The following is a 24648-nucleotide window of genomic DNA, read 5'->3' on the forward strand; positions in this document are numbered from 1 at the left end:
GCTCAGGAATAAAGTCACCGACCGATTCAAACTAGACGTAGGGCACGTTGTCTAAATCAGTATAAACCCTATGTCATTGAGTGCTAGGCCACGTCCGATCACAAACGTACGACAAAACTACAAATATTTATGTGTTGGTTACTTTCTGCACCGACAGCACGGATACGAATCAACAAACCACATCGAACGACCCAACAAACATGCGTGAGACGAATTCGACGGATAGAAAATCTATGTGCCAACAAAACAAGAAAACACACTTGTGTCCTCTAGCATTGCTGAAAAAAAAACATTTATTCTGGAGCTGTTTGTTAGGATAATATAATATATAAATCCTTCACGATATTCACACGCGCCGTTCGCTGTACTCATACACCCGCGCCGCGCGGGAGCCCTCTCCCTTTCTCGCCGCTGCCCCTCTGGTTGCCCCTTTTTCTATTCCCAAGTCCTCCCAACTCCCATCCCAAGCGGCAGACAGAGATAGGGAGAGAGGAGTTGCAAGTTGGTGAGATGGATCTGTTGGAGCGGAACGTTAAGAAGGGGGAGACGGAGGAAGAGAAGGCGCGGAAGGAGGAGGAGGAAGTGGGGGAGAGGAAGACGAAGACCCAGGACCAGGAGCCGCAGCAGCAAAGCCAAGGCCTCAGCCTCTCACTCGCCAACGGCAGCGCCAGGTACCTAGCGTCCTAGACCTCACCTCTCCGAGACTCCCCGCCCTGCCGAATCAGGCGAGGGCTCTGCTTCCCTGGAGTGGTTTGCGGCTGTTTGGCCCTCGATTGGTGGGGTGGAATTTCGTCTCGTCTCCCCCGCGCTTTCGCCCCTTTCCTGTTCTCGGTGGTTGACGCGCTTTAGCATTTTCCACCCCGGCTTTTCGCGGTAATTGTGGAAGTGCCGCGTGGGCTGGGCTGGGATGTGGCCGTAGCTTTCGCGGGATCAAATCAAATCTGATTGCGGCCGCTGCTCCGAGCGAGGATTCGGAGCCGGCGTGGCGGATCCGGGAACGCATGCTCGCCCTCTCCTCGTAGACGAAATCCCCTTCGCTGCTTCGGTTGTCTACCGCTCCCGCTTTTCATTCCCTCGTCCTGTTGTGATGCTGTCGGTGTCGCCGTGTAAAGTAGCCTTGTAAGTTGTAACCTGATTTCGGTGTAGTTTTAGCATCAAATGTTCTTATCCAGATTCTGGTCTGCTGGGAGGGGGTTCGTCAGTTGCCGGAAATCTTCGTTTCCGGTCCTCACTCATCCTTGCTGTCATTAGCTGTCTTGCGTTTCTATCTACCCTATTATGATATTGATATGTCATTAATTATGGCGAACGCGAAACGGAAACAGAACTCCGTGGCTGGCTTAGTGCCAAATGTTTGCTTCCTTTTGTTCTAGGAGTTTCAGTTCCTGTCTTTGGGGTAATAATTGTTTAAATGGTAGAGACGATTTAGTTTCTTTGTTTTGGCCAAAATGGTTGGCATTTTTTTTTATGGTTGTTAGGCTTTTGGAAAGAACTTTGACAGATGGCGTGCAGATCCAAGCAACCATTTCCCCCCTCGTTTGTTGAGTTTCTTGTTGTAAAAATTGTTTAAAGCTTTATGAAAGGTTCTAAATTGAATTGCACAATCAGGTTAACCACGGATAACGAATTGCCCAATCAGGTTAACCACGGATAACTGTTACTGTTTGCGATGCAAACCTTTAGTTGTAGAAATGGGAAAACATGCATAGATCTGATGAAAGTTGAGTTTAGCAGGCAGATAATTTCCGTGTTGCTGCCATTTAAGAAGGATTTGAAATGAAAAAAAAAACACGAGTTAACCCCACTCTCCTCCAGTCCTACCTACAGTACCAAGGACCTTGTGCTAGAGTGCTAGACTGTGTGGTAGCCTGGTAGGGGACCAAGGACGCAGAGTCTGCAAACTGATTCGAGGCATTGAACTGGTCCTTAAAATTTCCTCTGATGTTAAGCTACTTTTTCCTTGAGCTGGACCGTTTTTTGCAGGTTTGTTTGCTGTGCTGTATCTAGTTGTTCAGCATGTTTCTTCAGAAGCATTTATTTGTTTTGCCTCGACGCTGCTAGAACAATTAGTGTATAGTTCTGCTATTTTCAGTTCCATTTTGCTTCCTGGTTAGTTGTTATCCACCAGGCTTTGACCAATAGGAACATCTGGATTAATCAAATTCAAGGAAAAATCTTTATGACACTGACAAAATGCTTTGCAATATCTGTACCACTAAGTCCCTACAAATGATTTGAAAGCCGCTGTCCAGAAAGCCAATCCATTCACTGGCCAAGTAGGCTGTAGACATGTCTTTCTATCAGAAATCTACCACCATTTTCCGTTCATTACGGAAGTAGGATGACTGTTTTCCTGTGCCCGCACACACATTCTATCTCATGCATGTTGAACCCATCACATGGCATTATTACACGCTTTAATCTGAATTACTAGTAAGGGTGACATGGATCTGCCTACTTTTAATTCAGAGATGCCATTTTATCTGCCTTTGCGGCTTTGCATGTTCTTATTTTTGTGCATTCTTTGCTACAAGGTCTGGAATGTTGCCGATGTTGAACCCTTCAGCTAATCCCGCACAGCTTACAATTTTCTATGGTGGATCAGTATGTGTGTATGACTCAGTGCCACCAGAAAAGGTAATATTATCTTCACTTCATTTACAGATATCTTGTTCTTTTGTACTGTCTGTTAAAATATGTATGCTAATAGACCAATTTGGCTTGACAGGCTCAGGCAATCATGCTTATAGCTGCAGCTGCAGCAGCTGCGGCAGCCACCAAAAGCAGTGCTGCCACTGCTGTTAAGCCTCCAATGATGCCTACAGCCACGGTTGCCCCAGCAGCAGTCGTTTCTCCTGTGCTTACACGGTCTCCATCACTGCAGAGCACTTCTGTAGTAACTGGACAGCCTCAGGTTGTTGCTGACCCTAGCTCAATATGCAAGCTTCAGGCCGGTAAGACCACTGCATCTTTTAGGTAAAAATCTAGAAATGGAATACCTTTTTCAGTCTTGACATTGTCTAACATATCTTTAAACTATCTTAATCTGTTGGCCAGATCTCCCCATTGCCAGGAGGCACTCTCTTCAGCGCTTCCTTGAGAAACGTCGTGACAGGTTAGCATGATAGATTGATAGATGATAGCAGCAGCGCTATGATATTCTGAATGTTATTCTTAGGCTCCTTGCACAGGTTTAAAACTTGAGTTATAAAATGCTGTATGTGGTACCACAGTATTTTCAACAGTATATTTCGTACCCTGTTCTATTTGTTGTCCTCATGGCAGGGTAAGAAAATTAAAATAATTTGCTGTTACAATTGTATTTGAATGATTGAACTTTCTGCTGACAAGTGCTCAAGGACTGCATGCAATAAACAAATGTGACTAGTTCATTTAAAACACTGCTCTAAAATTCAAAAATTTCTTTACAGCAAGAATGAGTAGAGAGTCTGCTTCCATAATATAACACAGGTAATTTATTTTAGGTGGTACTTATAGGTTGAAATCGATGTTACGGCATTTAGCAGCTCAACAGAGGAACCAAACTACAGTAAATGTTCTTCGTCGTTTTATCTCTGTTAGAAGAAAACATATCTGAGAAGGTGGTCACCTAAAGGTCCATGTGTTGTCTCTAGGTGCAAACTAACAGCATTTTTTTCAGATGTCAGGTTTAGACGCCTGTTTTGCCTTATCTTAAAACTGAGTTTAGAATTGTTTTCTAGTACCCCTTTTGTCATGGATTTACTGAATTCGACTGCCGATGGCATGAAACAGGATCGTGAGCAAAGCTCCCTACAGCCCCGCCAAGTCTTCCTATGGCATGGAATCACCGGGGATGGAGGTGACCGCGGAGGGCAAGGCCCAGTAACTTGAAAGGTGTAGGGGAGCCGCGAAGGCTGACGTTGTGGGAAGGGGCAGGGACGTGCTGTTGTTGGCTCTGTGTTATGTGGCGGCGGCGGCAGCAGCAGCAGCGTGGAACTGCACTAATAATGGGACTGGAACCTGTATTACCATTGTTCTGTTGTCGCGTGCTAGGTTTATTCTGAAGTGGATTCCTTTACTCCGCATACGATATGTCTGTTGTACGTCATGCCGGTCGTCTCGTCTGTCTGACTTTGTTACATTGATCGCTGCTAGTAAGGGAATACAGTGCCACGTATGAGTATGTGTTTCGTGTGAAGGATGACCGTCTTCGCTTGCTTGTTTCCACTACCGTTTCCCATTTGGGCATTTTACGATCGTCTTCCAGTAGAATGGGCTTCGTTAGTTTGTTCGCAGTTCGTACCCCTTTTGCCTTTTACAGGTACTAGTCTTCCCGAGTTCCAGTAGAATGACAGCTGACGGATCGGCAGTCCATTTCAAGGTCCCGTGTCTGGCCGGCGGCTGTGCTGCCACGGCCTCAGCGCGCACAAATCGACCAAATCACGACGTGCTTCCCTCGTTACACTTGCCACTTCCAGCTAGGCAGGTGTTGGTCAGCAGAGGAGGGCAGAAGACGCGCTCGCGCCGGCGGCCGGCCGCGGGCGGATCTGAGCGAACTTGGGCGACGGACGCACGCTCGCGACGGGCCGAACGGCAGGCGCGGTGTAGCTGAAGCGGAGCAGGGCGTCCCCACTTCCGTCGCCGTCCACGAGAGGCTCAGTCTCAGATGCGAAGCACGACGTCGCGCTCACCCCGTGTCCTGACGCGCTGCAGCGGGGCCCGCTGGCCTAGAGCATCCACGGACCGACGGGAGAAGTGAAAGCTATTGAGTCGATGTTGGTTGGGATTTGGCTTGTGTGATTAACATACGGTATTACCGGCGGTAAAGTATCGAAGATTCAAAGACATACGGTGTTATTCTTTGAAACCGATAGAAAGAGGTTGAAATCGTTTTCCTTTTCTTTTTCTTTTTGACTCCTTCCTCTAGCGATAATGCCAGCAAGCGAGCGTGCGGCCGTCCCGACGCTTTGTTGGTGGGCCGTGTCGCCGGTCCAATAACCTCTGACTCCTTTATTTCTCAAAACTGTTTATCCACTCATTCCTATCTACTCGTTCCTATTGCTTCTAAACGCTCATCTGCTGCCTCTTAACATAACGCCTACTCATCCACTCATTCCTATCCAATCCGTACGCTTTCTTTCCCCTCTTTTCTCTCTCTCCTCAATCTGCTGACTTGTGCGCATCCAACACAGCGCAGGGAGCCCCGATGGTCTACGGTGTGTCGATAAGCTGCAACGTGGCGGCCCAGAGACGAGCTCGCGTCGACGCGGAGGCAGGCAAGCCCCGATGGCAGTCTCTCGTGCACGACGATCCGAGGCCAGTGAGCCATGCGGGTGACGGCGTGGAGGCAGGAGAGCTCCGCGCAGAGGCGAGCGCATGGCGGCGAGGAGGCAGCCGCCCGTGCGTAACGACGCTGGGTCAGCAAGCCGCTTCTGAGGTGCAACGCTCGGGCACTGGGCGTGCCAGGCACGAAGCGCTCGGCGCTCAGCTGTAGCCTTACCAGGCGTGGCATGTTGCTGCCCTCTTCCAGTCATGCGGCTGCTGCCTCCCAACCGCATCACGAGGCCAATGCCTCCCTTCTCGTCGTTTGGTCGATGTCTCCCTTCCACGTCATGCAGCCGCCGCTGCTGGGCCACCGCCTCCAGGAGTCGCTGGGTCGCTGCCTCCGGTGAGCTCCATATGCTGACGAGCCTCCATTCTTCCGAGCAGCAAGTAGATGTTGCGCTGCGGTGAAAGCGCATGTTGTAAGCGTATGTTTTAATTGTTTCAGATGTTTCAGAGGTATGTTGCAAGTGCTTCATACGGATGTTGCAAAAGTAGGTTGGGATGTTGCACATGTTGCAAGAGTATGTTTTAAATGTTTGATCTGTTTTTAGTCTTATGTTGCAGCAAGTGTTTTCATGTTGCAAGTTACAAGTGTTTTCACGTGGATGCTGCATATGTTGCAGTGCTATACACGTATGTTGCAAGTGTATTGTTCCAAATGTTTCAGATGCTTCAGACGTATGTGTTTACCTGGGTGTTGCATATGTTTCACGCATGTTTGGAAGTGTTTCATCCGAATGTTTCACACATATGTTGCAACTATTTAATCTGGATGTTGCATATGTTCTGCAATAGCTACACACGTGTTTGCCTAGTGTTTCATACGTATGTTGCAAGTGTTTCATCTAGATGTTGCAACAGTAGATCTAGTGTTGCACATGTTGCAGTGAGACCCATATATAGCAGCCACTTGCTGCAGCTGCTGGGCCCACCTGCATGCGCGTAGCTATGGAGGGGGCGCTACGGTGCAGTCGCGGGACACGAAGCACGTGTGGGCCACGATACGGGCGCGGGACACGGTGTGGACATGGGACATGGAGTGGCACGGACCCCTACGTGAAGCAGGCGCAGCAAGTGCGGGCGTCAGACGCTAGCTCCGTTCAGACATCCGGACGCTAGAAGTTTTCGTTTCTAGTTTCTAACTTTATGCTAGATTTAATTAGAATCGACCTATTTCATTTAGCAGTTAAACCAAAGAAAATTTTAAGGCTAGAATTAATGCTACGTGAAATCCATAATGTGTCTCTTGGTGTCCCCATAAGGTTAGGCGGCGCTCTCTTACTGTCCACGAGTGGATGACAAACCACACCTCACCACTTCGCTGTTTGTGCTGCTCTCTGCCATCTCCGTTCCAGCCTCTCAGGTGCACAGGTTGTCAGAAGAGGACTTCGAAACTATCAGCCTATTCGGCTGGTGCTGATACGATCGTATACGATCGTGGATTATTACTGCTAGCTGGTTTGGTGTGAGAGAAAAATTCTGTTCTAGCTAGAAATTTACGATCGTTTACTACCAAGCGAACAGGTTGTATGTCTGCTTGTGTACTTGCATGGGGTAGGCCGACGATCAAGTTGTTTTGGGTAGCGCTTGTGTACTTGCACGGGGTAGGTTGGCGATCAAGTTTTTTTGGTAGCGCGTTGGTCACGCTCCAGTTCATGGTGTTTGAGTATAAGGTGACGACGACCAACTACTTCCACTGCTTCCTGGCGGTCTCCTGTTAATGGTGCCACTGTCTACTTCCTGATGGTGGTGGTCTTAACATAATCGACACTACAACCCCTTTATACTGCATCGAGCGAGACGACTATATCAACAGACCCATCTTTTTATTTGCTGTGATTGAAATCATGATCGGTATCATGTTCACTGACTCGTTTGCGATTAGATCATACACGCACATTTCTAACGTCACCGACATATTGTTATTTTTTTCAGATTAAAGTATACCTAAATTTGCCTATTTTTTCAATAGTCCCTCGTCCGAGCGATACCGTTTCTGTTTTAGCCCAGAAAATGGGTAAAATTTCGAAACTGATTCCCAAAAATTGATAATTGCCGGGGTTTCTTCACCCTAGGTTCTTCCTTAGGGCATCCTCAACGGTGGTCGAAACTCGCTATATATATATATATATATATATATATATATATATATATATATATATATATCGGTGATCTCTGTGACTTTGCTTCACCTCGTGATGTAACTCTTAACTTTCATTTTTACTCCCTCCGTTCCAAAATATCTGTCATTTTCGCTTTCCGAGAAACAACTTTAACAAAATATATATTAAAAATATTAATATTTATGGTACATAATTGGTATCATTGGAAAGATTTTTGAATCTAATTTTTTTAATAAATTTATTTGAAGATACAAATGTTACACATATTTCTACAGATCAAGTCAAACTTACAGCACGAAAACTAAAAGCGACACATAATTTGGGACAGAGGGAGTACGTGTTTCTCACGGTCACATCAGCTGACGTTTTAGACTTTGCCGTTACAACGAGGGGTTTCGCGCTGCTGCCTTGATTGGATTTGGGTTAGTCCAACCAAGTAGGCCGCCCACCATTTTAGAAATGCTGGAGTCCACTTATATTTGCTATATATTAACGGGCCAAACCTGGCGGACTGCCCAACTACTAAACTCGGGCGAGCCTTTTGCGTTCGCACCGGCCCCAACTCCGAGTCAAGGCAAGTTTTCTTCTTTGTTTTATAGATGCGGACTGAATCAAAGCAAGTTTTTTGCTTTAATTATTTAAAGGAAAAAGTCTACTTGACCCCCAACTATCATACTTGGTCTACTTCACCCCCTCAACTATGAAACCGTCTGTTTTACATAGTTGAGGGGGGTTTTAGATAGTTCAGGGGGTAAAACAGACGGTTTCATAGTTGAGGGGGTGAAGTAGACCAAGTATGATAGTTGGGGGGATCACGTAGACTTTTTCCATTATTTAAATCTCTGAGATTTCTTCATTATAGCCGAGGCCCCCTGCTACTTGCTCAATCAGCCGTTTCCGTACGATAACCGTGATGTGGCGACCTTCTGAAGTCTGAGACACTCAGAATTAGTCTGTGTATAGATGAGTAAGTGTACTAGGGACTAGGGACAAACTCGGCCGCTAGTGTTCTTAGCTGATGGATGATATGAAAAGAACGCAATGCAAGAGTATTCGATCAATCAGCCTCGACGGCCATCGTTCGGTTCCGGCTATTTGCACCTTCTGTCGTTAGCTAGCTTATTATTATTTGAAATAGTGAGGTCAAACGGCTCTACTTTCGCTCACTTATTTAGCAAACAGCAAACTCAAGCTGCTAGCAGTTGTCGCACGTCAGCGCAGCGGTGCCATGAAACCAGCATTTCAGATAACTGGCACAGCTCAGCTCACCATAATAATATATCCAGATATTGGACCCAACTACAGTTGCAGCTGCACGCGCAGTATAATCTGGACCCATAACTGATTTTCACAACGCTTGTCTTTCACCGCTATCAGCTCACATGCTTATTATTGGTTATTACCCACTGTCACAAAAGATGAACTAAACTTGAGAACGGGTACACTAACAAAACATCCACCGAAAAGTGAAGCAGAAACAGTTCCTTAAGATTCTAAGACACCAAAGGGGAGCGAAAATGCATGATGAAACAGAAAAGACAACAAAGATTGTAATGTGAAGCGCAGATGGTGTGACTGCAACGGACTGCATCATGCGTGCGAGCTACGCAAGATCCCGTGAAAGTAGCCTCCAACCATGACCAGGGATACAAGGGACACGACACCGGCTGGGAATATCTTCCTGGACTTCTTGAAGCGTGACCCCATCACTGACAGAAGCGCGGCGGATATACCTGGAACACGAAATCAACAATGATGACAAGTGAGGAATCCAGGTTGATCAAACTTCCAAGCAAAGAAAATAGCCAAAGGATCAGAAAAAAATAGATTCTGCATACCTAAACCAATTGATGATGCAAAGACAGGTCTCACTGGGAGTTGAGTGTGGACGAAGTACAGGACCAGGGCTGATATGCCTCCTGCAGCCAAGGATTTCTGGCTTCCACTCTTCATATATCCCATTACACCACCAGCTACAAAATTTAAAGGCAAAACAATCAGTTCCTGTTTTTTTTTTGGCACCTCGGCAAGAACAGCCAGCATTGAAATTTCTTACACTCCAGGATATAGTCAGGCTCAGGCATAATAAAGCAGTAAAATAGGTTAATCCAAAAAAGATAAGTAAATATTGGATTGGCGGAGCGAAGTTGTTCCAGAAATCCGTACATTCTGTTAGTTCAACAAACACAATAAACACGGAGAAAGGAAAACCAAGTATAAAAGGCACCTAGCAGAAAGACCACAACTGACAGCAGTCTATACAAATTAAAACAGTTCTTTGTATAATCAAGTCGATACTTCTAGCTTGTTTGGATGCTCAAGAATTCTGTGGCACACAGAGATATAGCAATACACTTCTGTGTTTGCCAAAACAAATCCCAATTTCCTCTTCATTCTGGTTTATCCAATTTTCAAGTGAACTATGACCGATGCCATCAAACCGATCCTTAGAAATGTCAAGGAAATATGCTTTCATTTGTACAGTACGAAACAAAGAAATGTGTGCCATGTCCTGATGTCCATCTAGTGAGGGGAGCAATGGTGCAGCATGCAGGAGGCAACACAAGAATTAGTGGTGAGTAATTGTCACCATAAGGAATTCAATTAGTATCATATGTAGATATCACCACACTAAGATGGATAATTCCGACTTAATTACCATCTCAAGGACAAACAACTAAACAAGTGATATGAGTCAATTAGAGGGTGATAATAAGGGCATTGGTTTGTGTTTTGCGTCAGAAACAAAAAAGTAAAGGTTGAGGACTTCATTGGCCAAGCTGAGGTTATGTAAGGAATCCAAACATTTTGCTAACTTCACAAGCAAGACAAACAATGGGAAAGGAATACCAAGTATCAAAGGCAAGGAACAGAGAGACCACCTACAGCTATCTCATGGAATTAAAACACTTCTTTGTAGAACTAAATCAACCATTTCTAGATTTTGTGGATGCTCACAGCATCCTTCATCCCAGGAGCAAATATTATGCCACCCTCATCTCCCTTCAGCCACTAATCAAGTCAGATAATAAGCAAGAAGAACATTCTATAGTAGACAGAGAGGCTTCTGTATTTGCAATAACATCCAAACTTTCATATTCATTTTGTTTGTTCTAATAGTAAACTGCAGCCAATGCCAATGCTATTAAACTGATCCTAAGGATTGCCAGGGGCAACAAGATTTAATTGTGCACGAGTCATGTGAGTCAAACGAGGTAGCAGTGGTGCAGTATGCGGAAGACTAGAGTTCATCAGGCAACACTGTTGAGTGGTGACTGGTGGGCATTCACAACTGTTCAGGTAGTCACAACAGGAAGGTAGATGATTCTGATTTATCACCATCTCAGAGACAAAATTGATAGCTGAAATAAGAAAACAGCCCACAGTATGGTAGCTCGGAGTACCCAGCAACAATATCCGGGCCAGATTGGCTCGTAGTGATTAAGAACTGATCCCAATTCCTAAAGACAAACATACTCTTCACACCCAATCCAGGTCAACGCTTGCAATGGATCACTCCGGGAGCGGGGAGGAAAGGATTACCTCCGACGAGCGCGGCGTAGGCGAGAGTGAGTTTCTGCGACAAGGACAGGCCCTGCTCCATCTTCTCTTCCTCCCCATCCCCTTCCCCTTCCTGCCCTCCTTCCCTCGGGTCGCCGCCGCTTCCTCCCGCACCGTCGCCACCCCCCGATCCGCCGCCGCCGAGCTCGGGTTCCTCCTTGGTCGCGACGGCCGCGATGAGGCGGGACCGGAGGGGGAGGGAGAAGGAGACGGGGGCGGGCGCCGCGCGGCGCGGGAGCAGCAGCAGCGAGGACTGGTAGCCGGAGATCGGGGGCGGGGCAAGGGCGAGATGCGCGAGTGGGGTCGTCGCGAGCGGGAGGGCCATCGTGCTCGAGGTGCTGAAGCTGATTGACTTCACTGCGGTCACTGGTCAGGGGGCGGTGCTCGTTATCGTGATGGGGAAATTCTTCTTGGTGGCAGTTGATGTTAGACTGCAGGTGGGGCCAGTCCAGCGAAAACCACCGCTCCGCGTCGATCGCGCCGTGAAACGCTTCGGCGGGCTCAGTCCGGCCCAGTAGCGGGTTGGCGATGGCTCGCGAGGCTGGCCCAAGTTTGCTAGCGCAGCAGGGCGGCAGAGCGCCTAGCGAGTGAGATAGAAATGGTGGGAGGGAGTGATTTTGTACCATATCGCTTAGCCCGACGGAGAGGAGTAAAAGTAGCAGCAGGGCAACCTTACCAAAGCACACAGCTGCGCGGTGCACACAGAGCCAACTATTCTGTCGCCTTTTCCTAATGAATACCGTGTGTACGCAGCGCCGCAAATAGCAGAATACGCCTATTTTTGGAGGGAATTCTCTTTTTTTTGGAGGGCCCAACAATTTAAGATTCAAATATTTATTAATTTATCGATTATTAATCGAGGAGATGAATTCTCATATTTGGAGGCCCCGAACAATTTAAAATTTATTATTTGAAATTTTCTTATTTGGAGGGCCTCAACAATTTAAAATTCAAAAATCTAAATATTCTGGATTTGGATTTTTGGAGGGTATTCTTTTAATCGTGGCGGGCCACGGCAGTTTGAAAGATATTTTGGCCTCTTCACGAATCTGAATGTATGAATGAATATATATAATATATTATGTCCGGATCCATGGTATAATATTACTTTAGATACTCTCTATCCCACAAAGAAAAGCCGTCAAGTCAAGTTTTATCAACTTTAACTTTGACTAGTTTTGAAGAAAATGTGTGTAATATTTATATCTTTAAATAAGTTTATTATGAAAGGATATTCAACGATGTATCTAATAATACTAATTATGTATTATAAATATTAATATTTTTATATAATTGATCAAAGATAAAAAAAAAATGGTTGACTTCTCAGTAAGCACGAACGACTTCTATTTTGTGACAGAGGATGTACATAGCAAAATAGACGAACCATTCCAAATTATAAGTCACTTTTGAGCTGTTCCGCTGCGTCTGAAGCTGATTTATTGAAAGAGAAAAAAACAATATTCTATGGCTGATAAGCCAGGCTGATTTTTTTGGTACATCTATTTTACTATGCATATATAATATTATGTCTAGATACGTAGCAAAATGAATAAAAAAAAGACGACTTATAATTTAGAACAGAAGAAGTAATTGATTATTGATTGAAGTGCTTTGAACTGATTGAGTTTTATATATTGAATTGCTTTGTCTACAACACTCTCAAACGAAATGTTACTCCCGCTATCATCCTTAGTTCTACTTTCGTTCAGTGTGAATTCGTCATGTCCGCTTGAGCTTATTCAGAACTACTTTTCAACCATAGAATAATGTTTTTCTCTCACAATATTTCAGCATAAGCATCAACATAAGCCAAATTTTAGCATCAGCGAACAGGGGCAGGTTAATTTGTAATTAAACTTATATTCTCCACGAATGTTGATTTGTACTTTAACTTACTCTCCCACCGTTCAAGAGTGTAGTTCTATATCTGAATCAAGTACAATTTTCTTATGTTTATAGTTAACTTATAATCGCCCACCGTTCAAGAGTGCAGTTCTATATCTCAATCAAGTAAAATTTTCTTATGTTTATAGAAATTTGTATGTCTCTAATATTTACTATGGAATAACTCTATGATTTAATCTAGTAATACTTATTCAACATCGTAAATTTAATCTTTTTATATAGATTTGATCAAACTTAAAACAATCCGACTTCTTGAAAAGTAAATAATACACCCTTCTTAAGAGGGAGGTACGTTAAAAACGACCTACGAGGGGAACCTTTTAACGCCAAGTTGAAAACTCGCTGGTACGGGAAGAGAACCCAAGACACCCTTCTTGAGAGGGAGGTACATTAAAAAAGTTTCGATCTACAAAGAGATCTTTTTAACCTCAAATAAAAAATTCATGTAGGATCTCTGGTTGATTTAGAGGGGCATGAATAGGCCTGTCAAAACAAACACTCAAACTTTTATTAAATTCACTATACGGCACTGCCGCTCTAGAGAGCGGCACTGCTGGATGGCGGCACTACCGGACTAGAACAGCGACACTGCCGCACCTGCAAACAACTTCGAGTCACAGTTCAAACTCCGTGAACAAAAACTTAGATCGGAGAAATTTCCTAGCTTACTGCAGGTATAACAATCATAGATCAAGAGCCAGAAGTGGTAGGAACACCACACACAAGTAGACCGTCTAGAAACCCTAGAAATCACCTTAAACACAATATGCTATGCAAGTAATGTAAATCAAGCATAAATGACACAATGATTTATCTCGTGGTTCGGCTCGCCACCAAGGCTTGCCTACCTCCACGTTGTTGAGGTTAGCCACTAAGGCTTAGGGCTTTTCAACTCTTTCTCGTTCTTAAATTAAGAGACTTAACTCTTGAGATGAGGGGTGAGTTTACTAACTTCAAGAGATGGTTATAAACATCCCGGGGCTGCCACACAAGTTGACAAGCTCTATGGGCGATGCTCTAGCCGGCTAGAAGCCAAGCTCTAAGAATAACAAACACAACCGCCAGCCAAAACGTGAACCAAGTGCTCTTTCGAGTTGGGGAATCAATGGAGCTGGTCTCTAATAAAGTTTTGGACCCTTTTCCCTCAATGATTGATGGGGAAATCAATGTATTTGCCTGAGGGCTCAAGGTCAACAATGGAGGGAGAGAGAGATAGCTCCTTTTCTGTTTGGGCGTGCTAGAATGAGCAACAGGAAGAAGAATGCCGTTGGGGAGGAAGAGGATGGGAATAAATACCCCCTCAGCCCCAATGGTCACTTAAGTCGTGGTAGTGTCGCGTCTCAAGTGCAGCAGTGCCGCACCAGTTAAGCAGCAAGGATAAGAGTGAAGTTGAGGCTATCTTGGTTGTGAATCTGAGGATGCATGTATGTGTTTGAGCACTTGGTAACATATGTTAGCTTAAGCATTGTGTCCCTATTTATAGTATAGTTTTTTTTATACTCAAATTTAAAATAAAAAAGAATTTAAACCTTCTTTGAGTTTGAAGCCATCTACATTTGTAATTGGGGGCTCCTCCGTTTCGTGTAGCATCCTCTAACATAAATTCCCTGCTTGTCACCTCGATAAATCTCATTAGGTCTTTAATTGTGTGGTCATTATCACCAAAACCCATAATTAGAGCTTGATTGCACTTTCAATCTCCTTATTTTTTGTGATTGATGACAACTCAATTAAAGCTTACAAAAGATATGAAATAAATACTGAGGGTTTTTTTCGAGCCATGGGTGTGGAGCCTTCCCCTAAATGTGTGAATAGAGAATTAAATTCTCAAATTGGCATAAGAAGCCAAGATTTACATTTTAGTGAAAGTGATTGGGCTCCCCCTACATCCATATCTTCTGTGGGGTGCTGCACACTGTGTCACAGATATAATCATGATTCAAATGACATTTCATGCATAGCAAAGTTTGCTACAGCAGCAAGGTGCGGCACTGCCGCACTTACTACAACAGCACAAGTTAACCAAGCACCACACAACAGATTATGATTGAAAAGATAAACAATGTAGCACAATTATGATGACAGCTAAGCACACAAAAGATATGTGTCCATATCCGATACAAATAGAGTCAAATAGGTAGCATTATTACACAAATTATAGTTTTGAGCGACTCTCAAATTCTACACCTAACTAAGACTAGTCTCAACGAATATGACATGAAGCTCCATCTACGAACACATGGCATCAAAGTTGTTTTGTTGATCCCTCTAATTCTCTCCCCTTTGGCATAAAGCACCAAAAAGAGAAGAAAAGAAGAAAGACCAACAAACCCACTCTTCTTGGATGCCCTCCCAATCAACATCATCACTGCCAGCAGCCCTGCTACCTCCTGTAGCAGTCTCGACGTCGCCATCATCATCATCCTCGTCGTCGGAATCAATACGGGCATGACCCTATCGATGAGTGGTGGCGGTGAAGTTGTTGGAACGTCTCACCCATGTCTATGAGAATACTCAGCAAGGGTCTCTTGCCAACCCGCGTCATGTCCCTGCTGCTCTTCCTTATCATCATCATCATCTGAGTCTGTGTCTAAAAGACTAGGAAGGTCGTACTGTGGAGTAGGTGGTGGTGGAAGAAGTGGTGGAAGGTGATCTCCATGCTGCTCTCACTGCTCTAGCTGTGTCTCATAGGCTCGCTCAGCTGCATAGGTGCACTTGCTAAATATCACCTTAAGCCACTTTCCAAATTTTTTCATCTTGTTGTCCTTGCTAGACCTAGAGCGAGAGGACTCGGGAATGTCCTCATGAACATGGGAGCCTCCCATGGCCTGGCTAGCCACTGCAGGCTGGATCTTCTCAATCTTGTAGACGGTGTGCATCTTGTCTTTTAGAAAGCTAATCCCTATGACCCTCTCAATCAAAAACATGAGGTAAGGAGCATAGGACAGTCCCTTCCTCTCATCCTCCATAACAAGCCTCAGCTCATGCCAAATAAACTGAGGGTTATTGAACTTATCCCCTCCTGGAGCAAAGCGAGCTAGCACGTTCCTCACATATCCATTTATGTCCGAGGCTGCTCCATCCTTGGGATTGATAGTGTTCCTGATGGGGTTGTTTATGATGTAATAGTAACTATCCAGCCCACTCCTTTTGCCATCAGTAGCCCTACTGTCTCTCCACATGTATCTGATGTCATGGATATCTGCTCTGGGCTTATCATGAATGTGAGTGTAGGTTCGATGCTCTTCCCCAAAACCTAGAATCCGACTAAAGGTGACAAAATCAACATGGTAGTGTCGACCATCCGTCATCCAATATATCTCATCAGTGGACTGATCATAGAAGTAGGTGGCATGGAACTGTGCAAGTACCTCTTCATTCCAGTTAAACTAGAAACCCATGATATTAGAGAGCTCAAAGCGGTCACAGACCTTGATCACCCTGTCAAACTCAGGCTCCTCCTTTTCCCGTATCTCATCCTAGTTAACATACTGCATCTTCCTTATCTTGGTCTTCCTCGCACCAAGGATAGCAGTGGCATAGAAGTTGGAATGAAACTTATTCCAAAACCTGTAGTCGATGCCCAAATCCTTACGCACTGCATAGGGATTTATCTATCTCGCCTCTTCGACCTACTTCTAACTCTTAGAATAGTCGATGACTGGATGCTGACGAGAGTCATCTGGTACTTTCATAAGCATCTCCACATCAACCTCTCTGATGTAGGATCTGTCAAACTCGGGCAAGTGAGGGGGAGTGTTCAGATAGGCATCCGTGGTGTGGCTAGTCATCTCCAACCTTTCCTCATCTTCGATGTATTGCTCACGCCTCCCCCTATCACCATGACCCCTCGGAGCTACACCACTGCTAGCTAATGCTGATCTTCCACGACCATGGCGAGGGGGATCCTTGACTCTTGACTCAACCATCTTCCTCTTTCCTCTATGGTCATCATCTTCGTGCTCCATCTATGCATTGTAATGGAACAAGATAAGAAACAGTATGAATGGGAGACAGAAAAACACCTGTAGAACAGTCTTGATAAGAAAATGGATTTAGATCATGAACTTGGGAGACCACTTGGGCAGTGCTACTCAGGAAGTACGGCACTGCTGCACCGTGAGAGAGGCACTGCCTCACTCAGCATCTCCACGAGGTCATGACCCCCTTCTTCTTTCTTACCAAATCCATTCTTCAAATGGTTTCCCACATTACCACACGATCTCATAGCTCATAGTTCAAGACAAAACACACGAGGTCTTGCAATGAATGGGAGTAGTAGCAGCAATTTGAGTGGGAGAGAGCATGTGGTGAGCAAATCCAATCAATACATCGAGTCATCTTGTGGAAAGTCATAGCCAGGTGCAGATTCAAGCTACAGGGTGCATCACTACCGCACGTGCTGTGCACCCCCCACTAATGAATCAATATATTGATTCAATTTATCCATCAAATCTCCCTCTGACTCATTCATACTACCACTAAGAACCTGAATCCATCACAAACAACCTCACATTGCATAGATCGAGTTGGATTAGGGCTATACCTTCTCAAACAAGGATTGGAGAGGGAAGAAGAGCAACTGCTAGGGCCAAGAGCAGCAATAGTCACCGATGGCATTGGAAGATGGTCGGCAACCACCGCGGCACTGTCGGAGACCGGTAGCACGCGGCCAGACGACGACGATGCGTGTGCACAAGAGGAAGAGAAGGTGCGGACGTCAGTGTTAGGTGAGAATGAGGGAGAGAGGGAGTTACCGTGGGCCTAGGTAAAGAGATAAGGTAGATGGGCCCCGTAGTAAAACCGTTGTGGGCCGAATCTTAATAAAGATTCAAAGTGCGGCATTGCCGCACGCCTAGCCTGGCACTACCGCACTCCAAAATAGTAGGAGTTAGCTACTATCTAAGAGACTCACTCTACATAGGATATGGACACATATCACTTATATATCATGACCAGCAACAGATGAACAATACAGACCATGATCATGATACATAGGTTGCCTTTTCGAAACCATTTTGAAACACAATATAAATTTTTGCAACTCTTTTGCCTAGATACTAGTTGATCAATCAAAGGCATGCTAAATTTCAAACCACGTTACGAGAATAAAGTATATTTAGCTCACTATGCAAAGCATAAAACCTTGACTCATCAAGAGGCTTAGTGATGATATCAGCTAGTTGCTTTTCGGTGCTCACAAGGCGAATTTCGATATCTCCTTTAGCTTCGTGGTCTCTCAAGAAATGACGTCGAAGGTCTATGTGCTTAGTTTTTGAGTGCCTTACGGGATTGTTGACTAACTTTATGGCACTTTCGTTATCACACAAGAGTGGGATTTTAGTGAAGTGACATCTGAAATCTTGAAGGGTTTGCTTCATCCAAAGTAGTTGAGCACAACATGCACCAGCTGCAACATACTCGGCCTCGATGGTAGAAAGGGCTACACAATTTTACTTTTTAGAACTCCAAGACACTAGGGACCGTCTAAGAAATTGACATGTCCTCGAAGTGCTTTTTCGATCTACTTTGCAACCGGCGTAATCGGAATCCGAATACCCAAGTAGATCAAACCTAGAGCCCTTAGGATACCATAAGCCAAGATTAGGAGTGTGTACTAAATATCTCAAGATTCTCTTAACAGCCACTAAGTGACACTCTTTCGGGTTAGCTTGAAATCTAGCACATATGCACACACTAAGCATAATATCGGGCCTAGATGCGCACAAATAAAGTAGAGAGCCGATCATGGAGCGATATACCTTAGTATCCATGGCTTTCTCTTCATCATTGAGATTTAGATGTCCATTAGTTGGCATGGGAGTTTTAATAGGATTGGCATTCACCATGTCAAACTTCTTGAGCATATCATGGGTGTACTTTGTTTGGCTAATAAAAGTTCCATCCTTCACTTGCTTGATTTGAAATCTAAGGAAGAACTTCAATTCATCTATCATGGACATCTCAAATCTCTTGGTCATGATCCTACTATATTCCTCACAAAAAGAATAATGAGTACTATCAAATATTATGTCATTGACATATATTTGGCACACAAATATATCTTTGCCAACTTTATGAGTGAAAAAGGTAGGATTGGCTTTGCCTATTTCAGAGCCTTGTTTAAGCAAGAATTCCTTAAGGCATTCATACCATGCTCTTGGTGCTTGCTTAAGCCCATAGAGCGCCTTTTGGAGTTTATATACATGGTTGGGAAACTTGTGATCTTCAAAGCTCGATGGTTGCTCAACATAGATAAGTTCTTGAATAGGGCCGTTGAGAAATGCACTCTTCACATCTATTTGATATAGCTTGAAGTTGTGATGAGCGGCATAGGCTAGAAGCATTCAAATTGCTTCAAGTCTTGCCACCGGTGCATATGTTTCTTCAAAGTCCAAGCCCTCTACTTGAGTAAAACCTTGAGCAACCAACCTTGCCTTGTTCCTTGTCACAACTCTATTCTCATCTTGCTTGTTGCGGAAGACCCTATTGGTGCCAATAACATTGGTATTGGGCCATTCCACCAAAGTACACACTTGGTTTCTTTCGAAGTTGTTTAGCTCTTCTTGCATGGCCATCACCCAATCCGGGTCTCCAAGTGCTTGTTCTACCTTAAAAGGCTCCAAAGAGGAAACAAACGAGTAATATTGACAAAAGTTTGCTAAATGTGAACAAGTTATTATCCCCTTTCGAAGACTTTCAAGGATATTGTCAATGGGATGATCCCGTTGTATGGTTTGCCTTAGCCTTAGATGCTCAATGGCCTCTTGTTCATCTTCTGGATCTTCATCATCTTCTTGCTCAAATATGGGTTGTAGGTTTTGTCCTCGAGCTAGAGTTGAATCAACTGCTGCTGACTGTGTAGGTGCGGCACTACCGCATGCAGGAGTTGCAACAGGTGTTTGCTGCAGTGTAGCATCAGGTATGTCAGCAAAAATAGGTGCAGCAGCAACTTGAGGAACCACCACTTTAGTGACTTCATCTTCTTGTGGTCTAATATCACCAATAGTCAATTGCTTGATTGCTTCATATGGTGGATCCTCCTTTCCTACAACACTTAAATCAACTTGCTCCACTTGAGACCCATTAGATTCATCAAATGTCACGTCTACCATAATCTCAACTCTCCTGGCGGTTTTGTTGAATACATGGTAGGCATGTTTATTTGATCCATAACTAAGAAGAAAACCTTCATCAACTTTAGATGCAAACTTAGAGGTTTTGGGTTTCTTGTTAAGTATGAAACACTTGCACCCAAACACTCTAAAGTAAGACACCTTAGGCTTGTTACTGGTTTGAAAGTGCATCTAGCCCTTTAGTGAGTTTTGGATGATTGAATGACAACACGATTAAAGGTCTAACATGTTTGCTAAGTGTTAGACAGGAAATTGATTATCTCACAGATACTTGATGAAATTGTATAAAGCCAAAATGATGTATTGTTGTATAAACAATCTAGTTCAAGCACAAGACAACAATGCAAATGGAATTCATGCAAAGGCTTATTTATTGTGGGATTTCAATGATCTATGTGAAAGCAAGCTAGTAAGAATTAATTAATGAGACATGAGGGATTGCATATGGAATGGTCTCATATTTGAAGCTTGCTAAATTGAAATGAAAAAGACAACAATACAAATGAATGGATGATTCAACACAAGATGTGACTTGATGGCTTGAGATGGTGAAGATAGCAAGGAAAGGCTTCGAGGTACTAAGCAAGGGTGAAGGGCAAGCGACGGCTTGGCGGCCGAAGAACCTAGCTAGGGTGAAGAAGGAAGTACTTGCATTTAGTTGAGGTACTAATCAAGCTGCGACGGTCATATTGATGTGGAGGATCAAACCTATATTGAACAAAGCGTTGAAAGTGACTTGATGCATTTGGAGTTATTCATATTTGATGAATGGAATCAAGTCACGTGCTCAAGATGGCTATGCTCAAGTGAAAAGATCAATATCAATATGATTGGCACCCTCACTTGATGAAGATTGGAAAACACGGCTTCGGTTCAAAGAGATCAACTCAAAAGGTTTAATTTCCTTATACTTTTAAATTTGAGTTAATAGGAATGCCGTACTATTAAGAGGGATGCAAGTTTAGGTGGTCTGAGGAAGATAGAGTGCTCAAGCATAATAACTAAATCAATAATGAGACACTCTAGCACTTCACGAGCACATAGAATAATTTTCTGTGACTGTCGGTGTCGGAAGTCCCGACGTAAGCCGGAACTCCCGACAGTCGGAAGTCATGACTCTTGCCGGAAGTGCTGACTCTCAGTCACAGCCTGCGCGGTGACTGTGGACGTCGGAAGTCCCAACGTGTGTCGGAACTCCCGACAGTCGGAAGTCCCGACGTGTGTCAGAAGTCCCGACAGTCAGAAGTCCCGACCCAAGCCAGCAGTCCCAGCATCGTTGGTTCTTCTGACTGCTCGCTGTCTGTGCACGTCGGAAGTCCCGACGTTCGCCGGGAGTTCCGACCGTTGGAAGTCCCAACGTTCGCCGGGAGTTCCGACACTGACCTGACCCAAGCCGGTAGTCTCGGCCTCAGCGGTGTTGGCTGTTTGATTAACTGTGCCCGTCGGAAGTCCCGACGTACGTCGGAAGTGATGACCGTCGGAAGTCCCGACGTTTGTCAGAAGTTCCGACACTGACTTGCACACACAGACTTCTGACCTGTTGTGAACAGTGTTTTCTTCATACGTCGGAAGTCCCGGGATCTGCGTCGGAACTTCCGACGTAGATCTGAACGGTTCGATTTTCACTTGGGGTATAAATACCCCTCTCCTCACTTCTAACCGTTGCCCACTCATTTCATTGCGACAAACACTTGGACAAACAGCCCCCAAGCATACTAGGCTCCCCTCTCTTCACTCCCTTACTTCCAACTTCGATTCCCAAAGAGTTTGAGTGATTGGAGAGTGGATTGAGTGAGAAAAACACTTGGAGCAAGCTTGAGCACTTGATTTCTTCGTCAAGCCGGTTTGATTTGCATTTGTTACTCTTGGGGATTTTCCCCTAGCCGGCTAGGCGTCGCCCAAGAGCTTCCATCTTGTGGAAGAGCCTTGGGAAGTTTGTATTACCCTTGTTTTCTAGTGAAGAAACTCAAGTGACCTTTGTGGTATCCTTGAGTGAGGCAAGGAGGTGGAAGAGACTCCGACCTAAGTGGTCACCTCAACAACGAGGACGTAGAAGCTCCTTTGTGGGGCTGCCGAACCTCGAGATAAATCCTTGTCTCCCGCGTGCTTGTTGTTGTTGTGATTTGCTCGAAATTACTTGTATGTGGTTGTCTCCCTCTCTCTAGCTATTTCTTAGGGTTTGGGACTCGATCTACGGAGTGGTGGCTTATCAACGTCAAGAGAGTGACCCAACACCTTATCTTACCACTAGGAAGTGGGTTTGTAAGTTATCGGCATCACAAAGTTCATTTTAGCACTTGTAGTTCTTTTCCCATAGGGGTCGCAAGTGCTGACTGTTTGCGTCGGAAGTTCTGACCCAAACGTCGGGACTTCTGACACGTCGGAACTTCCGACCCAAACGTCGGGACTTCCGACATTAACTGACGAGTGCATTTTGATTCAACTCTTTGGTTGCAGCTGTTTGGCTCCCTAGGTTTATCTAGTATATTTTATATACTTTGTGGCTAACTTGTGAGGGGTGGTATTACTTTGATTTGGAGTTTCCATTTTGGAAACTCCTATTACTAATCGTTTCCGCTTTTAAAGGTGTTGATTTTTCAGAAATGCCTATTCACCCTCCTCTAGGCGACATCCTAGATCCTTTCAATTGGTATCAGAGAGAGGTTCTCACCTAAAGCTTCACCGCCGTGAGAAAAGGATGTCGACGCCTATCGAGTTGGAGCCAGTGCTTCTCCAAAATGATGGTTCAAACTTTCTACCTTGGTCAATTCATGTACTCAATGCTTTTAGAGATATTAGTCCTCTTGTTGAGCATATTGTGTTTGCAAGCATACCTCTTCCTATAGTTGATTGGAGCAACTATAAGAATTTATCAAAAGAGGAAGAGATATGCGTGCAACTAAATGCTCAAGCTATTAATATTATTTTGAGTACATTGAGTGCAGAGGTTCAAGATGAGGCAATATTCAATGGACAACCACCTTCGGAGAGTGCTCATCTCATTTGGACCAAACTCATTGAGTTATATGGAAAATCCAAATGCGATGATGCACTTGAGGTCGAGTCAATGGAAAATATGTCCATTATGTCTTCATGCAGCGAAGAAGCCTCACAAGATCTCAAGAACACTGAGCCAGAGCAAGAGGTGCAAGCCGAGGTGACTGCGCTGTCTGTAAGCGCATGCCGGACGTGTCCGGTATCCCTACCAGACGCGTTCGGTATGGCCGAGGTAGTCGGACAGCAGACAGTCCATGATGATGAGGCTCAAGCCCGGTGGCGGCCAAGTGATGAGTCAACCTCAATATCTCATGATACTCATCACTTGTGTCTCATGGCCAAGAAAAGCAGGAAGAAGGCTAGCAAGAAAGATCAAGCCAAGGAGATAGCACGAGTAGATGATCAAGAAGAGAGTGATGTTGAAATTGAAGATAGCTACACTCTTGATCATCTAAGCAACAAAGACAAGCTCATTCTCATGAAGCTAGTTGAGAAGAATGATGAGCTAGAGGAAGAGAATGAGAAGCAAGAGCAATCACTTCAAAATCAAGAAAAGTTTCTCATCTCCAAATTGCAAGAGCTAAAGGCCATAAATGAGAGGTATGAAAAATTATCAATTGAGCATGCTTTAGTTACTAACTCCTCTTCTAGTGTTTCACAACTAGAGAAGGAAAACTTTGAGCTCAAGGCAAAATTAGATGAACTCTCAAGCAAATATAATGTGCTACAAGCAAACTATGTTCATCTCAAGTGCTCTCATGAAGAATTAGTAGAATCAAGCATCATGCTTGAGGTGGCTCATGAGGTTGTGATTACAACGGTAAAATCATCTCAACCTCCCACTCACACACTCACTTGTACACAATCTCAATTGAATATTTCTTGTGCTAATGAGTATGCTTCTCAAGCAAGCCAATCTTCGATTGAGCAAAAATTTATAGAAAACATAAAGCTCAAAGAAGAGGTGAAAAGATTAAAGAAAGATGTGATTCGATTGAAGGGTAAGGAGAAAGCACAACCTTCTCAAGATAACCGTGATAACATGGTGAAGAAGCTTGAGAAGGGTTCAAACCTTGCTTCCTTCAAAACCCAACAAAGGAATCACATTTCAAGCAAGGCCAACACAACCAAGAGCAAGAAACATGGAAAAAGTATGTGCTATGGTTGTGGATTGTATGGACATGAGTGGGCTATGTGTCCACATAAGAATTGGGCCGACAAGGTTGAAGCCGCCACTCAAAAGGCTTCAATCAAGGAGGCCAAGCAAGTGAAGAGTGATGGACAAAGCGCTTGTCTCATGAGCAAGAAATTGGGGCATTCTACCAAGAAATGCCCAATATATCAAGAGTCAAGAAAGGTAGCCCAAGTTGCAACAAGAAGATGCTATGGATGCAATGAGATGGGCCACAAGGTTGATGGATGTCCATACAAGCAAAACAAGCATAGAGCAAACAAAGGTCGCATATGCTATGCTTGTGGAAGAAAGGGGCATCTAAGCTATGATTGCCCAAATGGTAACATCCCTAAGCCAAACACATTTGTTTATGATAATATGCTTAGGAAGACCACAAATGGAGTTAGCACTAGCAAGGTGATGTGTTCACCACAAACTAGTA

The 24648-nt window shown here is 44.4% G+C and overlaps 2 protein-coding genes and 1 pseudogene across 3 annotated transcripts; 2 read left to right on the forward strand and 1 right to left on the reverse strand.

Moving 5' to 3' along the window:
- Window positions 1-470: 470 nt before the first annotated feature.
- LOC136492618 (protein TIFY 3-like) lies at window positions 471-4180 on the forward strand. 2 transcript variants are annotated; one of them, XM_066488599.1, is made up of 5 exons: window positions 471-671; window positions 2535-2637; window positions 2729-2954; window positions 3058-3115; window positions 3775-4180. In XM_066488599.1, the coding sequence occupies exons 1-5, from the start codon at window positions 511-513 to the stop codon at window positions 3866-3868; spliced, it is 642 nt and encodes a 213-aa protein (XP_066344696.1). In that variant the 5' UTR covers window positions 471-510; the 3' UTR covers window positions 3869-4180. The 2 variants fall into 2 exon arrangements, with proteins under 2 accessions (XP_066344696.1, XP_066344695.1); XM_066488598.1 differs by lacking the exon at window positions 471-671 and adding an exon at window positions 785-1119.
- A 4607-nt stretch (window positions 4181-8787) lies between these two features.
- LOC136493926 (protein FATTY ACID EXPORT 7-like) lies at window positions 8788-11368 on the reverse strand. Its single transcript, XM_066490048.1, has 3 exons — window positions 10974-11368; window positions 9269-9403; window positions 8788-9163 (listed from the first exon to the last, which is right to left on the reverse strand). The coding sequence occupies exons 1-3, from the start codon at window positions 11314-11316 to the stop codon at window positions 9021-9023; spliced, it is 621 nt and encodes a 206-aa protein (XP_066346145.1). The 5' UTR covers window positions 11317-11368; the 3' UTR covers window positions 8788-9020.
- Window positions 11369-11677: 309 nt separating this feature from the next.
- LOC136495009 (U5 spliceosomal RNA) lies at window positions 11678-11802 on the forward strand (annotated as a pseudogene).
- Window positions 11803-24648: the final 12846 nt, after the last annotated feature.

This window comes from Miscanthus floridulus, chromosome 11 (genome assembly GCF_019320115.1).
Source record: "Miscanthus floridulus cultivar M001 chromosome 11, ASM1932011v1, whole genome shotgun sequence".
Lineage (NCBI taxonomy): Eukaryota > Viridiplantae > Streptophyta > Magnoliopsida > Poales > Poaceae > Miscanthus > Miscanthus floridulus.

Coding starts and splice junctions, on each gene's coding strand:
- LOC136493926 (XM_066490048.1), bottom strand. CDS start 11,316: ATGGCCCTCCCGCTCGCGACGACCCCACTCGCGCATCTCGCCCTTGCC. Junction 9,404..10,973: donor CTACGCCGCGCTCGTCGGAG/GTAATCCTTTCC, acceptor TAAATTTTGTAG/CTGGTGGTGTAATGGGATAT. Junction 9,164..9,268: donor TGCATCATCAATTGGTTTAG/GTATGCAGAATC, acceptor TTCGTGTTCCAG/GTATATCCGCCGCGCTTCTG.
- LOC136492618 (XM_066488599.1), top strand. CDS start 511: ATGGATCTGTTGGAGCGGAACGTTAAGAAGGGGGAGACGGAGGAAGAG. Junction 2,955..3,057: donor AATATGCAAGCTTCAGGCCG/GTAAGACCACTG, acceptor TCTGTTGGCCAG/ATCTCCCCATTGCCAGGAGG. Junction 3,116..3,774: donor CTTGAGAAACGTCGTGACAG/GTTAGCATGATA, acceptor GGCATGAAACAG/GATCGTGAGCAAAGCTCCCT.